Genomic DNA, 18,196 nt, shown 5'->3' on the forward strand with positions numbered 1-18,196 from the left:
ATTTTTGAAGGAAAGAAGCTCCTCTGTTCCTTCTTTCCAGATTAGCATATTAGCCCCACAGAATATGTCAAGATCATTCTGGTTTATATTCACGTTCATGCGTCTAAATAACCGTCCCACCCATCTCGGCTGGTGCTTAGTCAGGGAACCACTATAAACTCCATTTGTTTTGTTATTTTATTAATCTCTTCTAAATGAGCTATTATTTCCAGCTGTGTGTGTTAGTCGCTCAGTTGTGTCCAACTCTTTGTGTCCCCAAAGACTGTGCCTGCCGGGGTCCTCTGTTCATGGAATTCTCCAGGCAAGAATACTGGAATGGGTACCCATTTCCTTCTCCAGGAGAGCTTCGCAACCCAGGGATAAAAGCTGGGTCTCCCACATTGCACTTTCCATCTGAGTCACCAGGGAAGTCATTTCCAGCTACTGACTCAGAATCATTAAAACCCTGGAAAATGACAATGTATATAATTGGATTGCAAGCAATTAATAACTGTGCTAGGTTTAAAAAATGTATTTGTATAATAAGCTGTGTGTCAGAGTACCATTTTGAAGAGTGTTAAGAATGAACAGTTGAGATGGGCAACATTTGTTTTAATATATTATTTGAAACTAGGTGCATGTATCTTTAAAAATATTTTTGTGACATTGACATTAGAGGAAACATTTTACAGGTTTTCCATTGTGACATTCTTCAGAAAATTCTATCTTGGATATTTATGGGTTTGCTAAGTGTTACTATATGTAGAGAATCAGTGAACAGAACACATCTGAGTGAATTTATTGAAACTTTTCATATGCTTCTTTTTTTGTCAAGTCTAGAGAAATAGATCTATTTCAACTCAGTCCAAAGAAATTAATTGTTGGAACACATGAAAGCCCTCTTTTTAAGGTGAGTTCACAGCATGTGAGGAGCCTGACAGTGAGGTGATTATGGTCTTTTTAGTTTGAATCTCAAGAAGATGTCTCTAGCTGTATGATCCTGCCTTTTGGGAAATACAAGTTAATTTTCCAGAATGTTTAGAAATCAGTGATTCATAATCGAGTCACTCTTGTGTGCCTGGCATCTTCACATGTTTTTACTGAAACATCTAACTCCAAAGTAGGGACTGTTTCCATTTGTTGATTAAAAGTGGGCAGAAGGAGGTGGTTCAGCTATGAGGCCCCATGCAGTGAGTGAACGCGTCTTTAGCTACTTCCTTTGCGATCTGTTGGCATTTAATCTTCAAGATGACCTGTGAGGTCCTGGCTGTAGTTATCTCCATCTCCAGACCAGGAAATCTGGCCTCTGAGAGGTTTACTCACTCAAGGTCACATGGTTAGTTAAGGTGTGAAAGCAGGATTGAACTCAGCTGATGGAAGAATACTCAAGAGTCTCCATCAGGTAAATATTTTGGTTCCAGTGCTGTAGTCCAGCTTCGACTGCCTGGATTACTTAGGGAGTCACCACCTTTATATTCTGTAGCTCCAGGGTGATGGAACATTTGCCCTGACTTAGGGCTTCCCTGGTGGCTCAGATAGTAGAGAATCTGCCTGGGATGCAAAGAGATGCAGGTTCAATCCCTGGGTTGGGAAGATCTCTGGAGAAGGGAATGGCAACCCCCTCCAGTATTCTTGCCTGGAGAATCCCTGTGGACAGAGGAGCCTGGTGGGCTACAGTCCATAGTGTCACAAAAGAGTCAAATACGACTGAGCGACTAACACCCCCATCCCCATACAAACACATTGTATGAAACTCCCAGTTGTTCCGTATCCATGCAAAACACTTGATGTTTTTATGCTTGTAACTTTAGCCATTCTCATGACTATACAGCGGCATCTCATTGAGGTTTTAGTTTGCATTTCCTACTGACTAATTATGTAGCAGAGCTCTTGTGCTCCCTTGGCATTGGTTTTCTTTGTTGAAAATTTGTGTTCCGATCCTGTCTATTTTTTTGGTTGTGCTGGATCTTCGTTGCTACATCTGTGCTTTTTTTGGTTGTGGAGAGGAGCTGTGGGCCTCTCACTGCAGAGCCTTCTCTTGTTGAAGGATCATGGGCTCTAGAGCGTGAGGGCTTCACTAGTGGTGGCTCACAGGCTTAATTGCTCAGAGGCATATGGGATCTTAGTTCCTGACCAGGAATCGAACCCGTGCCCCCTGCACTGGAAGGTGGGTTCTTACCACTGGACCACCAGGAAAGTCCTCTCTCTCTCTCTTTTTTTTTATGTTGTTGTCTTTCTCTGAGTTTTAATACCATTAATGAGGTAATGTGGAGAATTATAAAGAAAGTATTTTATTGCTGACATATTTTCAGGAAAGGAATATCTTTAATGGACATTTTATTTCCTACACCATTTTTTTTTCTTTTTTTGCGGGGCATGTATAGCAGGAACTGCCTGTCATCTCTTGGCTTGTTGTAATTTACCTTGCCTTGCTTTGCTACATGTACTTTTTACTGACTCTGTCAACTCATAATCTCTGGGGAAACCACTTGTGAAGGTACTAATTATGCCTCTAAACACACATGCACACATATCCATCCATCACAGGCAAACCTTGACTCCCCTACCACTGTGAGGGCACCCTAGTGATTCCAGTGGGCACTCTGCAGTGGGCACAACATCCTCTCCTGCTTTCTGGTTCCCCTGCACCCACCGCTGTTCAGTGTAAATTACTGGGGAGTCAACAAGTGACTGTTAGTGATGATAAGCTGCTGACTGGGGTAGGTTTAAGTACTCTTGAATGACTCCAGTTTTAGAGAACAAGAGATCTTCTTTTTTTTTTTTTTAATTTTATTTTATTTTTAAACTTTACATAATTGTATTAGTTTTGCCAAATCTTCTAAACTGATGGATGTAGTTGTAAATTAGTTTGAAATCCTCACTTTAAAAACTGCTTGTGTAAGCTTTAGAATACCGAGATTTTGCCTGATGGCTAGCTATAAAATCTACTTGGAAAAAAGTATTGTAGCAAAACTGTGATTGTGATTTGGCTATGAGTTGTTGTTGTTTGATCGCTTGACCCCATGGACTGCAGCATACCAGGCTGCCCTGTCCTCCACTATCTCCCAGAGCGTATCATCCAAGCATCTCATCCTCTGTTCTCTCTTTCTCCTCCTGCCCTCAATCTTTCCCAGCATCTGGATCTTTTCCAGTGAGTCAGCTCTTCACATCAGGTGGCCAAAGTATTGGAGCTTCAGCTTCAACATCAGTCCTTCTGATGAATAGTCAGGGTTGATTTCCTTAAGAATGGACTGATTTGATCTCCTTGAAGTCCAAGGGGCCTATGAACAAGACAGGGTAATTCTATTTTTATTTTGTAAAATAATTAAATTAATGTAATTACTTTTGACTGTGCTCAGTCTCTGTTGCTGCGTATGGGGTTTCTCTAGTTGGGGTGAGCGGAGGCTACTCTCAAGTTGTGGCCCGCAGGCTTAGTTTCCTTGCGGCATGTGGGGTCTTCCTGGACCACAGATCAAACCTGTGTCTGAGTCCCCTGTATTGCCAGATGGATTCTTAACCTCTGGACCACCAAGGAAGTCCAGTAATTCTGTTTTTAGAGTCGATGTTTCTAGGTTAGGCAACCTAAGAGTATTTCATGGCCTTTAGTGGTTTATTCTAGCTGTGTCTGTGGACCAAAGGCAGAATATGTTCTTGATCATTGTGAGCCGTGTTTTGTATTAATATGGGATTCCCTGGTGGCTCAGACAGTAAGGAATCTGCCTGTTAATGCAGGAGACAGAGGTTTCTATCCCTGGATTGGGAAGATCCCCAGAAAAAGGAAATGGCAACCCACTCCAGTATTCTTGCCTGGGAAATCCTATGAACAGAGGGGCTTGGCAGGCTACAGTCCACGGGGTCTCAAAGAGTCGTACACGACTGAGCAACTAACACTTGTATTAATATACACTTGAGTTGATTCATCAAGAGGTGTCCATGCTGTGTAAGATAATGAATGAGTAGAAAAGCTGATGAAATTGTGAGCTCATGGGGGGTTGCTTTTGAAATTTATGATCTGATAGAGCACTGGATTGGCACCTAGCAGATCTGAGATCTAGGACCAGCTTTGCTGTGTGACTTTGGAGAGGTCACTTGGCCACTCTGGGCTTTCCTCTGCTCTGAAATGAGTCAGTTGAAAGACTTGTGCTGTGAATTATTTTTGTTACGATGGTTTTGAGGTCACATGACAACTTTGAAAATAATTCCAGTCTTGAAGTTCTTCATCTGTGGTGTTATTCCTCATTCCAGTCATAATTGCATGGCTTTTCTGTCTTTATTGCTTTCTCTTTGTTATTCTCTATTACTTTCTCTCTTCCAAAGTAAGAGAAGGAAAAGGTAAAAATAATAGTAAAGATGAAAAGGAATTTTTGATACAATATTAGAACAAAACAAAAGCCTGTTTTCGAAATAGTAAAATGCAAAACTTTTTACTTTGTTATTATGGGTCACAGTCAATTCAAATTGGGCCCAAAGGTGTTTTGGATTAAAATTTCTCTAATGTCCTCATAAATGTTTGTGATTTTATTCATTTAAATTTTTGGTGTCCCTTATATTTCAGCAAGCAAATAAAATCTTAAACTGCAGGTAGTAAGCAATCAAAAAGAGCCCGTAGAACTTGGGGTTTATGTTTCTGTTTTAATTTAGTGCTAATTCTGACTTTATGTTCTTGTTGAGTAGTGAGACAAAGAAAAAGTAGATTATTTTGAAAGTTTTGAATGTGAGAGTGGGAATTATCAGTGTTAGTTATTGAAATAGACATTTTCAGGCTTGCTTTTTACTTTTTCTGAAGCTATTCAAAATCTAGGTCAAGATTTGCAGCCTTACTCATGAACTCCTGGCACACTGTTCACTACATATTGCTCCAGAAAGGAACTAATAATGGTGGGGGAACTGGCGTCCACCTTAATGAAGTGGTTCTCAGGCATCATCTGTTGAAGTCCCAAGTGCCTCCTTAAAAAATCATACTGTTGATTACTCCTGTAGCCGTGCAAAACATGGAATAAATCTCAATAAAAAAAGGTGTCTATGACAGAGCATCTTCCTTCCCTGTTGGCTGGCTCCCACTGTCAAGTAAAGATGTCATTATCTGGGCTGACGGCACCAGACGAAAGCAGATGCTAGAGGAAAAGATGGTTAAGTTTTCCATCACATTTTCTTGAGCTGCTAGCTGTCCTCATAACAACCACTTTCATGATTCATCCAAGTGTCTCCAAATAGAGTAAGAACATTTACAGAAATGGCAACCCACTCCATGTATTCTTGCCTGGGAAATCCCATCGACAGAGGAGCCTGGCGGGCTATAGTCCATGGGGTTGTGAAAGAGTCAGACAAGACTCAGTGACTAAACAACAGACCTAAGAACACGACTTTCCTCCAAAAAGTTTCTTTGCACGTTTCTTTCCACATTTGTAAAGTGGAGTCACATTGTTTCTGGACCTGAGTACGTGCCCAGTCAGTGTTAATTATTTCCTTCCTAAAAATGAAATACTCAAAAACTGGGATAGTGTCGCCTCCAAGAGCTGACCTTGCATCAGGAGAATAAAGAAAACCCAGAACAATGAGGCACATGTTTGTGAGCTCTGGTAGGAACTGCGTTTGGAGGACAAGATAAGAAAAAATGCTGACTTGTAATATTTTATTCCGTTGCAAACATTAACAGAGTTTCTGCAGTACAAACAACATATCTCTCTTCTCCCCAGTTATACAGTTTCTTGTGAGGAGGCGACATCATTTCCTGCTCGGTTTTGTGAATTACAAGGATGCTGTGTCCTGCTGGGGATGCTGGGCTTGGAATGAGGCAGAGGGAGGCTCACAGGGATCTCCAGGCTAGTGGCAGCCCACAGGCTCTTTAAGTTGTTTTCCTTTAAGGGCACAAGCAAAGCCCGCCTTATAGTTGACTTTTGTCTTTTTCCCAAATCGAGCAGCTCTATAAAAAAGAGGCTTTGGACCCAGGTTTTCCCCAGGTAGATTAGTAAATACACACTCTCTGTTACACAGTGAAAATCAGTTTCTCTTGAATGATACTTGAAAAACTCATCACTTTTCTTCTCCAGAATAATCATAATCATCTCTGCTCTTTTATTTTAGCTGTCTCCAACTGGATATCCAGGGCACCTCTCCTGTTCTTTTTGACTCTTGAATTGGAAGCTAACAAGACTCTACAGCCTGGAAAGGAAGTAAAAGGTAATACATGTTAAAAACTGTGGTATTAAATTCATGTGTACATCTGATGATCACAAAGTAATGGCAGCGCCTTATTTGTCGAGCGGAGTTTGGGTGTCCTTCCCTGTTTTCCCACCGTCTTCCTCCTGTCCCTCCCCCCACACCACCCCCTCCCCTGCCCACCACCACCCAAGCCCTCCTTGTCATCTTCTCTCTCTGTCTCCTCCTTCCCTTCTCCTTCCTCTCCCTTCTTCACACATATTCACTCAACAAACGAGTGTGTGGAGTCTGTCCTGTGGGGTCACTGGCAGGAGTGGGAGGGACAGCCTCTGAAAAGGACCTCCCCCCAGCTCTGTGCTGGCAGGTCTGAATGAGAGGCAGTCTTGCTTCTGGCTGTGCCCAGAGCACTCCCTCGCCAGCCACCTGGGCCCTGAAACATGTGCACTTCCCTGGCTCTCTTTGAGGTTCCCCGGGTGTTTGCTTGCTGCTGCTTTTTCTGCAAATTCTGGGGCTCTTCGAGGCTTAGCCCCTCGTGGAGATGCAGAAAGTAGCGTCAGGGGACTGCCACCCGACAGATGAATTTGTGAACACTCTCACTTGCTGTGAGACCTGCTATATTTTCTCCAATCACTAACAGAACATGTAACATGCGAAAAATCTAAATGACCCCGATCCATAACATAGAATGTGACTGGTCTCTCCCAAAGCCTGGAGTTAACACTAGCTAAATTTGGGTGCACATGCTTTAATCGTTTTCTTCTCTGCACAGACTCATGTTGTTAGTAAACGTGCTTAGTCTGTAATAAGAGCCCTAATCCAACAGGGTAGGATTCTATGGGAAAAGGTGGTTTCCTAATTTCTGCTGGTCGTCACGCCTTGTTTCTTCCTTGCGTGTGGCCCTTGCTAATGCAGATGGTGGGTTTTGTGAGCTGGGGACCATGGGTGCTCCCTTGTGCCTGTTCATTTTGGTGGCTTCTGCCCTCATTTAGTAGCCAAACTGAAGTTTACCCACCGCCTCTTGCCTTGATAATACATTAGTCACGCCAAGATTCTGGGGAGAACTGGGACTCAGGTGCTGCAAGCCTGCACATCCTTGTCCCGGATGCTGGGTGGGAACGGTGAGCTCCTCCCTTGGCTGAAATCCTCCTTCGTGGTACACCCCCGCCAGCCTGGCTCTGGAGACACTGTTGCATCTCTGCTTGGCGCCTCTGTCTGTCCTTAAGGAGCCAGCAGTCTCCCTCCTCGTGAGACTGCCCTCACCTGACTTTCTGCCTCCCTCCTGGAGAGCAGGAGCCTCATCTCGCTTCTGAGACACCCAGCTCCTGCCTCCTTCTTCAGCCTTGGTCACCTTCTCAAATACCCTCTGACTCTACCCCATCCCCACCTGATACCTGCCTCAACTGAATATTCGAAAGCAACTGGCCACATTCCACAGCCTTTGGTCCACCGTTCTCCCGGGTGTCTGTCTGTCTCCATGCATTGTCAGCAGCTGAGGGGGTCCTTGGCCTGTTCAGTTCAGTAACCAAGAAAGCCTGTTGTGGTCCAGCACATGGTTGACTGTAGGAACTAAGCGATGGATGAGTGTTGGGTGGACATCGGGCATCGTCCCTACCCGGGCTCTTTATCTTGGGATGTGGGCACTGCCTGTATCCCGTGGGATGCCGTGTATGCTGGTCAGATGCTCCGGGGGCCGTGGAGCAGTGCCAGCTTTGAGGCAAGGCATATTTTCCTGACTGTGAGTTCTTCTAGGAAACTTGAGATGGTCCCCAGTTAGATTTATGAGTTGGCTTATGGGTGGGGGGGCTCCAGCTCTGGGCAGCCCAGCTGTGGTCCCCTCTCATCTGCTGTTGGAGCTCTTCTCATAGGTGGACAGAGCCAGAACTTCCTGGGGCTGGTGGCTTTGGTGAGAGTGGGCTCTGGGTCAGCATCTGGACTCAGCCACGTGCAGTGTGCATGATGTTGGAAAGCTGTTCACTTTCTGTGCCTCAGTTTCTTCACCTGTCACGTCAGGATACAGGCAGTGTCCACATCATAGGCTCCTTGTGAGCATCGAAGGATAAGTTGCTGTGTAGCCTGTGGGTGCACAGGAGGTGTATAATCCATGGTAGAGCTTCTGTTCTATTGTCTTCTGCAGAACAGAGGTGACAATACCTATTTCTCGTGGTTACTGTAAGCATTAAATGAGGTGGTGCCCATAAAATGGGGCCTCTCAGGTGGCTCAGTGGTAAAGAATCTGCCTGCTGAGCAGGAGATGCAGATTTGATCCCTGGGTCAGGAAGATCTCCTGGAGAAGGAAATGGCAACTCATTCCAGTATTCTTGCCTGGAGAATCACATGGACAGAGGGGCCAGGTGGGCTACAGTCCATGGGGTTGCAAAGAGTCGGACATGACTGAGAGACCAATCAACAATTATGCTGGCTTTTTTTTTAATTTGCATAACTTAAAAAATTCGACTTGGTTACATGGTTGCACATGAGTGGTCCTGAGATTAAACAAGTGAAAATAATACAGCTGCTTCTCAAAATTTGTAGCAGTGCCTTTGGAAAGTTTCTGTAAACCACAGAGAAGTTGAGTTGTTGCTCCAAACAGAGAGGTTCATCCCCTGCAGAGGTGACCTTTGGTTTCAACTCTCATTGAGTTTCCTTCCTTATTTGCTTTTGGCATTGATCTGACCTGAGTACCACCTAAGAGCAAAGCAAACCATTTAAGCAGGAATATGTTTCAATATTTAATGATACTCAGTTCTTCAAACCCTTCACTACCTAAGAACTTGTACTGAGTGACCTGTCTCTTTAAGATTCTGTAATATTCACTTAGATTTTCCTAGACTGGATTTCTCTGATTAATATGCAACCATATTTTCCCTTGGGTTTCCCAGGTAGTTCAGTGTTAAAGAATCCGCCTGCCAATACAGGAGCTGCAAGAGACTTGGGTTCAATCTCTGGGTCGGAAAGATCTCCTAGAGAAGGAAATGACGACGCTCACTCCAGTATTCTTGCCTGGGAAGTCCCATGGACAGAGGAGCTTGGTGGGCCACACAGTCTGTGGAGTAGCAAAGAGTCAGACAAGACTGAGCACATACTTTTACTTTTATTTTTTAACCTTGTTTTATTGTTTAGTTAAAGGAGAAAAACAGCCGATGGTAGGTTTTGGGATTTGAGGATTTTTTTGAGATCCTTAAGTTAATTGATAGACCTCCTATGTATTCGTGGCATGAAGGTACAAGTATGTTAAAAAATATTTCCAGTTTGGTCTCTAATCCTAGGCTCTGATTAACCTTCTGCAAAGCCTGTTATCTGCAGTAAATGATTCTAATTGGTACATATGCTACTTTGTAAAAAACAAACAAAACACAATACTTAGCACTTTTTCCGGGTTTTGTACACAAATGTGTAATTTGGCTTTCCTTCTCCAAAGGAAAATTTGGGTCTTTTATGGACTGAAAATGTTTCAAATTCAAGGTGCACACTTCAGTCATAAAGATGAAGTTCCATCTTAAGGAGGAGTGCTGTTTATAGTCTTCTAAATTTTTTTACTAGCATCTCTTTTTCAAGGAGTACTGTCTGGGCTGTGTTTTCTGACTTGTTTTCTGAGTTAATTAGAGTTGGAAAGCAGACGTTTCTTTTTTCTCTTTCTTACCGTCTGGTGTTCAGGGCCACCAAGCCTTGTTATCTTTGGTTATGTCCCCTGTGTCCACCCTGCAGTTTGCATGTCATTTCAGAGAACCTCTTCCTTCTTTGGCCTCTGTCTGAGCAGATAAGCATCACCAGAACTTGACGCAAGCAGTGATGCAGGCTGTAGGGGACCCAGTGAATTCTAGATTGTTCTGACCTAGTAAGTCACCCAATTTGTGTTTCTTAGTCTTCAAAAGGTCCTTGTAGGAGGATAATTGCACCTATTGAAAAAGCATGTCATTCTTCTCTCATGAGTAATTGCTGACGGCGTATAAATGTGTCCTAGCCTTTTCTCACTTAATTTTTTTTCCTTAAATTTATCTTTAATTGGAGGATGATTGAGGTACAATGTTGTGTTAGTTTCTGCTGTACAGCAACACGAATCAGCCTTAAGTATACATATATCCCCTCCCTCTTGGACCTCTCTCCCACCCCTCCCATCCCAGTCCTCTAGCTCATCTCAGAGCTTTGAGCTGAGCTCCCTGTGCTCTACAGCAGCTTCCCACTTGCTATCTGTTTTACATGTGATAATACATATGTTTAAGTGCTACTCTCTGAGTTCATCCTACCCTCTCCTTCCCCACCTGAGTCCACAAGTCCGTTTCCTATGTCTGCGTCTATATCCTCCCTGCAGATAGGTTCAAGAGCACCATTTTTCTAGATTTCAAATATATACATTAATATATGATATTTGTTTTTCTCTCTCTGACCTACTTCACTTTGTGTAACAGGCTTCTGGGTTTATCCACCTCAGTTCAACGGACTCAAATTCATTCTTTTTTATGGCTGAATAATTTTCTATTGGGTATATGTACCACAGCTTCGTCATCCATTCATCTGTCGATGGCCATCTAAGCTGCTTGCATGTCCTGGCTATTGTAAATAATGCTGCAGTGAATCTCAGCATTGCTCCCCCCGGATCCGGTGCCACCAGCACTCCCCATCAACCCTAGGACATCATCGATGTCTGTGCTCTTTTCTCAGAACTGTGCTGTACTTTCCGTATGAAATCCTGAAATGTTTAAGATGGAGATGGTGCAAGTTCAATTCCTTATTTTACAGAGGAGAAAATTGAGACCTTTTGACAGTTACTTTCATTTAATATATTTATAAGAATTCAGCAAAGATATCCTTTTCTATTATTATAAGAATATAGGTATTCTTCATGTAATTAAAATATTTACAGAAAGTACTAATAATTAGTGTATTAAATCATACTGCAAGACTTCTCCAGCGGTTCGGTGATTAAGACTTCACCTTCTAATGCAGCTGAGGCAGGTTCCATCCCTGATCAGGGAAGCTAAGATCCAAAAAGACCAAAACATAAAATAGAAACAATATTGTAAGAAATTCAATGAAGACTTTTAAAAAATCATATTGAACATGGTCAGCCTTTGGTACACTCCCCAGGAAAGGACAGCTGTGCTTCACCTGGGGCTCTGGGGGCAGAACTGGTACCCAGGAGTGTCCTAAGTGGCCACGTGGTTGCATTTGCTCTTTAACAGTTCACTTAACACATATGTCCTGGCATCCATGCTACCATGTGGGAAGGCAGGCCCCCTGCTCTTGAGAAGTGCACAAATTACCGTCCCCAAAGCAAATTCATCTGTGTTCTGAGGTGATTTATTGACTGTCTCGCAAGCAAAAGCAGTTTGTTTTCCCCTGAGCATTTCATTTTACCAGTATCCAAAATAACACTCTTAAAGAGTGACTCATGTGCACACACTTAACAGACCAGACCAGGTGTTCCTGGGCTGTGGGTCCTCGAGGGTCTCCCCCAGATCAAGACCAGCATTTGGTAAGCTCTGTTTTAATGAGGCTATAAATGTCCACTTACAACTTTTCCTTTCTCCATCATCCTTGTTTCAGCAACTTTGTTGGCATAGGGTTTATTAGTAAAATAAATTTTAGTGACAAAAAAGTGAAAGTCGCTCAGTCATGTCTGACTGTTTGAGAACCCATGAACTATACACTCCATGGAGGCCAGAATACTGGAGTAGGTAGCTGTTCCCTTCTCCAGGGGATCTTCCCAACCCAGAGATTGAACCCGGGTCTCCTGCATTGCAGGTGGATCCTTTACCAGCTGAGCCACCAGGGAAACCCTTTAGTGACAAATGCACATGCTTTTTGTTTTGTTTTGTTTTTAAAGAAGGGTTTAGAAAAGGGAAAATCTTTTTTCTAGGGTACAGTATAATGTAAGCACATTAAAAAAATATTAAGTGAAAATGATCATTTTAGTAAAAAAATAGGACTACCCTTTTAATCTGAAACGTGGCACTGTTTCCCACTCTTCTCCTTTTTTATCCTTTCCCCCATACGCAAAACATCCTGTCATGATTAAGGATTTCAGTGTTCCCTATCGCTTCATTGATGGTGACATTTCAACCACATGTTTGCAAGTGTTCTTTCAGGATTTGGTGCCTCCTCTTCCCGCATAGTGACTTGTCATTGTTCTGTTGCTTCTGCCTGTTTGGGGTCTCGGGGGGGCACGATCCGAGGAAGTCCCAGCAGGTGTGCCATTAGCGCCAGGAAGGGGAGCTGAGGGCATTACCCTGGGGGTGAAATTCACTCATCGTAGTGGTCACCGGCTGTCACAAACGTGTGGCGTCAGGGTTTTGGCAGGACAACACTGGCTGAAATGACCCGTCCGGTAAATGAGGACATCCCTAAACCGGTGTATACACCAGCCCCCTCTCAGTTTCAGTTGCAGGACTCCGCAATCCTTTTGTGACTTGACCACATGGTTGACAGCTAGCTTCTGCAGTAAGCCAGGGAACATCACTAAAGATTAAACTTATTTCCTGGTACCTGGTTCCGTCTTGTGTGGAATAAGCAGAGGTCAGCTTGAGTCTTTGGCAGGATTTGGCCTCAGATAAGCTATGAAAAGTCTCCAATCCTTTGTTTCCTCACATTTATCTTAAAGAGAGAGTGCTTCCGATTTCTCTGTTTCCATAAGACATCGTGGGTTTTTTTTTTTTAGTTTTAGATAAATATTGAAAGTTTATTACCAATGTATAAGAAATGTTTATGTAAATACAGTCATTCTTAAGTTAATTTTTATTGGAGTATAACTGCTTTACAGTGTTGTATCAGTTTCTGCTGTACAGCAAAGTGAATCAGCTATGAGGACATCATTTCTGATTGGACTCATAATCAGGCAGTGAGTAAGAACAGGTAATGCTATTAGACTGAAAATAATGTTATTCCTACTTTTCAGGTACTGTACTCTGCTTGATCCAGAATATTACACTAATTACATTTATGATGAAGACATTTGAGAATCATAGATGTTCGTTGATTTAAAAATAGAACATATGCATTTGTATTAAGCTGTTGAAAAACAGGGTTTGGGTGCTTTCCCCTGCTTTTCTATCTCAATGAAACAGTGATGGGAATTGTGGGTGAGATGTTGATGTCACTCAGAGATGATGCCCTGTGACCCTTTTGGGGTTTGGCTGCCTTTTACACAGATTGTCTTATACAGCATACCTGTTCGCTCCTGGCTTCTTCAGACTTTGGTTTACCTGGACTTTTTGATATACAGACTTAAGTTTTGCCCAGTGTAATCTCCCTATATCATTTCATGTTTTGAATTTATTTATTTATTTTTGGCTGTGCTGGGTCTCCATTGCCATGCACAGGCTTTCTCTATTTGCAGTGAGCCAGACGTGAGTCTGGGTGAACTCCGGGAGTTGGAGATGGACAGGGAGGCCTGGCGTGCTGTGATTCATGGGGTCGCAAAGAGTCGGACACGACTGAGCGACTGAACTGAACTGAAGGGTTTCTCTTTGTTGTGGTGTGTGTGCTTCTCACTGCGGCAGTTTTTCTTGTTGCAGAGCACAGGCTCCAGGGTGTGAGGGCTTCGGTGGTTGCAGCTCCCGGGCTGTAGAGCACAGGCTCAGCAGTTGTGGTGCATGGGCTTAGTTGCCCAGCATCATGTGGTATCTTCCCGGACCAGGGATCGAATCTGTGTCCCCTGCATTGGCAGGCGGATTCTTAAGCACTGGACCACCAGGGAAGCCCTCCCCATATCATTTCTTAAGAGAGTGGTACTAGTTGGGTGATGATCACACAGACTCTGGAGGGCAGTCTAAGATGTGGGTGCTCTGGACGACTTTGGAACAGCTGGACTGTGTGCGCAAGGCCTGTGTGCAGTTCTCTAGGCAGAACCACACCTTTCTCCTGCACTAGATGGAGGTTCTGAGGAAGACCTGCTTTCCTGTGGATGTTGTTTTCCATTATCTCAGAGCTGTAATCTACATCCAAATCAGTTATCAACTCTCCCTGGACCCTTGTTGGGAATTTGAAGTAGATAAAAAGCACCTGCTCGTTAACACGTCAGCTCTTTTCTGATTTCTGGCTGTTCCACTTCACACGGTGGAAAAAGCCTGGCTCCCTCAGGGCACTAGGCAGGGACACTGTTTGCACTGAAATGAGTGAGATGATTTTCCAAGGTGGGAGCGGAACACAGTGGGGATTGGTTGATATTTAAAGAGCATGAATGAAAGCAGGAGGCCCCTCACCTGGAAGAGATGCCAGGGCTTTTTGACACTGATTCTCTTCTAAGATTTGAAGTCTTGTCGATGGCTGATGGTGTACACTGGACTTGTTTGTCCACTGGGTATTCCCCTTCCCACAAGGAGAGGCAACTACTCAACGTCAGCTCAGGTGGCCGGTGAGGGATGCCCCATGTCATCATCAGAGCCCTGACGTGCACAGGAATTTGCTTTTCAGACCCACATATGACTTCATGTTGTAGGCTTTACCTTTTCAGAAAGTTGGTCTCAGGGAAACTCTTATAGATTTCATTTTCATTCTGGAATAAATCGCTGACGAATTCTAAAACCCATGACAAGCTATTCGGTCTCTTTTGGCTTTGATTTTCTTACCAAAACGATAATACTGTACAATAGTGCACCACATCTGAATGGTTGAAGAGTGGTTATATTGTCAGGCCCTGTCTAGATACTTTACATGTATCACCTCATTTAATCTTCATCACATCTCTGGGTTGAGTTATCTCCATTTTACAGATGAAGAAACTGAGGCCTAAAGAGGTGAAATAGCTTGTCCAGGGTTACGCAGCTAGGCAGTAGTGAATTCGAACCCAGTCAGACTGGCTCTAGAATTTCATTCTCAAAGACATGTGGCTCTGTCTCTCCAAAAAAGTAACATACTGCCTGATTCCTTCGTATTCTGGTTTGATTGTGTGAACATACACGTGCCCTTTCCTGGGAGGGGTGTGGACCGGTGAATATGACGGCCCTTGGTCTGGTACTGACACAGGTTTGGGGGGCTTGCTTGAAGTCCTGTCTGTGATACTTGGGGGTTACTTCCTGCAGTAACCTATGGAGACTTTCATGCGCTCAGAGACCCCATGTGCGCTTACCAGAGTGAATGGCATGTGGTCCTGAGCACCACTCACAAGGACCACCGTGGTCATGACATCTCCCAGGGTGTGTAGTTCATAGCAGCCTGTCCCACTGGCTGCCCAGCCCTCTGTAAACTGACTGATAGCCTTGTTTATAGAGACGCGGATGTGAACAACAGACTTGTGGATACAGGAGGGGAAAGAGAGGGTAGAGTGAATTGAGCCAGTAGCACTGATGTATGTATACTACCATGTGTAAAACAGCTAGCTAGTGGGAAGCGGCTATATCGAAGCTCGGTGCTCTGTAGTGACGTAGACGGATGGGATGGGAGGGCGGCGGGAGAGAGACTCTAGAGTGAGGACATAGACGTATACATATGGATGGTTCACACTTGCACAGCAGAAACTAACATAACATTGTCAAGCAATTATACTCTTAAAAAAAAAATTTCATGACCATACAGTGAATGAATATACTGTACCTATGATAAGAGTTCATGCTTTATAAGCTCACCTGAGTACATCAAAGCTCCCTTTCAGTTAAACATGTATGAATGAAAAAAATCAATATTTTATGTAGCAAACTTTCATATGCTAAAACTCCTGTATGAAAACAACAGCTACTAGGAGAATAAAACTGCCGGGACTGCACCAGAAGGATCAAAATAAGTCCCTGTGCTCATTTCTAAAGTAGATGGAGTTGGCCAGGCTGTGGATATTATACTTACAAAATAATCGGCTTAGTAATTTTGGAAATTATAGACCTCACGCAATAGAGGCACAAAATAAAAGCCAGTTTGAAATATTTTGGCCGTCGTGTAGCTGCAGGCCAACAAAACTCACTCACGCTTTAGAATTGGGGATTCATGGATACTCTTTAGGAAAGTGCTGGTTCTGGTTAAAATCTGGCAGCACTTGGAAATTCTCGTAAAACAGGGACAAAAGACCGTTTGGATGAATTGAAACAAAGCCTGCAAACTGCTTTATCAATTAAATATGTTCAGCATTAAATAGAATGGATAGCATGTACATTTGGACTGCAAGGAGATCAAACCAGTCAATCCTAAAGGGAATCAACCCTGAATATTCATTGGAAGGACTGATGCTCAAGCTGAAGCTCCAGCACTTTGGCCACCTGATGAGAAGAGTCTACTCATTAGAAAAGACCCTGATGCTGGGAAAGATCAAGGGCAGGAGGAGATGTGGGTGGCAGAGGATGAAATGATTGGATGGCATCACCGACTCGGTGGACGTGAGTTTGAGCAGAGTCTGGGAGATGGTGAAGGACAGGGAAGCCTGGTGTGCCGCAGTCCACAGGGTCACAAGGAATCCGACACGACTTAGCAGTTTACTGAGCAGCAACAAGTTTGTATGTGATTTAGTTTTAGGAAATAATGAGTTAACGGCTAAAATAAAAAGCTTTTTTTTTTTAAAGACAGCTTTAATTCATTGAAAGTCTGAGTTTAATAGTCTGTTGAAGGGTTGCTTTAAAAATCAGTAAAGTGACATTAATCGTCATCTGACAGTAAGTGGGTGAGTACAGGTCCGTGTGCGGTGAGCTGACTGTTGCCATGTTTATTCCAGGAGGAAGCCTATCACTGCGTCTACCACATGTGTGGTTCAGGGCACTAGAACTGCGTTCTCCTTCTCTCTTTTTAATGTGTTCTTTTCCCTTATGTTGGTGGTAATTTTTTAAATTGACAATTAGTTGATTGGGGGCTTCCCAGATAGCGCTAGGAGTAAAGAACCCACTTGCCAATGCAGGAGACGTCAGAGACTCTGGTTCGATCCCTGGGTCAGGAAGATCCCCTGGAGGAGGGCATGGAAACCCACTCCAGTATTCTTGCCTGGAGAATTCCATGGACAGAGGAGCCTGGTGGGCTACAGTCCGTGGGGTCACAAGGAGTTGGACGCGACTGAAGTGACTTAGCACACACACACATATAGTTGATTTAAATGTTGTGTCAGTTTCTGCTATATACAAAGTGATTCAGTTATACATATGTATACATTCTTGTTCATATTCTTTTCCACTGTGGTTTATCACAGGATGTTGAACTGAGTTCCCTGTGTCCCACAGGAGGACCTTGTTTTTTGTCCATGGATTGTGTTCCCTCAGCCACTCTGAGCGACCCTGGGTGTGTCACATCCTCACGGCTGCAGTGTGTCCCTGTGCCTGACGACGTGATCATGCTCTCCCTGGCTGCTGCATCACTCTTCATTTAGAAAGTTGACAGATAGATCTGGGAGGCAGTAAGTTCCAGGCAGGTAGGGAGTTCTGTGTGTCTGTAATAGCTCTGTGCTCAGGGTCTGGAGCAGTGCCCGACCCCAAGTGGGTGCTCCAGTGAATGGACTGACCTGCTTGCTCCCCTGCCCGGGTGCCCTCTATGCTCAGAAGACCAGGGTCTCTCGGGTTTCCATGAACGGCTGTATTTCATGTGAGGCCTTGTAATGCAATTCCAGCTGCTTCTATTGATTACAGTTCACTGGCCACCTGTGCAAACTATCGCAGTAGTTGAACACACAAACCAAGGATTCTTTTCATCTTATTTAAAGGAATTGTATTAAGATTGTCATACCAAGGACTTCCCTGGTGGTCTAGTGGTCATGACTCCATGCTCCCACATTGGCATATACACTAGCATGTGTGAAATTGATAGCTAGTGGAAAGCTGCTCTGTAGCACAGGGAGTTCAGCTTTGTGCTCTGTGATGACCTAGAGGGATGAGACAGGGGTGGGGAGGAAGGCGCAAAAGGGAGGGGATATATGTCTACATATAGATGATTCACATATTTGTACAACAGAAACTAACTTAACATTATAAAGCAATTATACTCCAATAAAAAAACAGACTCTGTGCTTCCAATGCAGGGGGCATGGATTCCATCCTTCACTAGGCATGATGACCAAATTTAGCATTATCAGATGAACTATAGCTGGATTTTCATATTTTCTGCAATGAAATTGTCAGAACTAGTCCCTACTGTGTATAAATACACAACAGCTGGTAAA

General features: G+C 43.7%; 1 protein-coding gene across 2 annotated transcripts in view; it reads left to right on the forward strand.

The window, feature by feature from the left end:
• The window catches only part of FAM110B (family with sequence similarity 110 member B), a 142,214-nt gene that overhangs the window by 26,434 nt on the left and 97,584 nt on the right, over positions 1-18,196 (forward strand). For both annotated transcript variants that reach the window (XM_027561023.1, XM_027561022.1), the window contains one exon: positions 6,064-6,159. Coding sequence is in view for 1 of the 2 variants with exons in the window: in XM_027561022.1 (XP_027416823.1) it covers positions 6,064-6,159 (96 nt within the window). In the remaining variant the exon portion in view is untranslated. The remainder of the gene's footprint in view (positions 1-6,063; positions 6,160-18,196) is intronic.

This window comes from Bos indicus x Bos taurus, chromosome 14, assembly GCF_003369695.1.
Source record: "Bos indicus x Bos taurus breed Angus x Brahman F1 hybrid chromosome 14, Bos_hybrid_MaternalHap_v2.0, whole genome shotgun sequence".
Classification (NCBI taxonomy): Eukaryota; Metazoa; Chordata; class Mammalia; order Artiodactyla; family Bovidae; genus Bos; species Bos indicus x Bos taurus.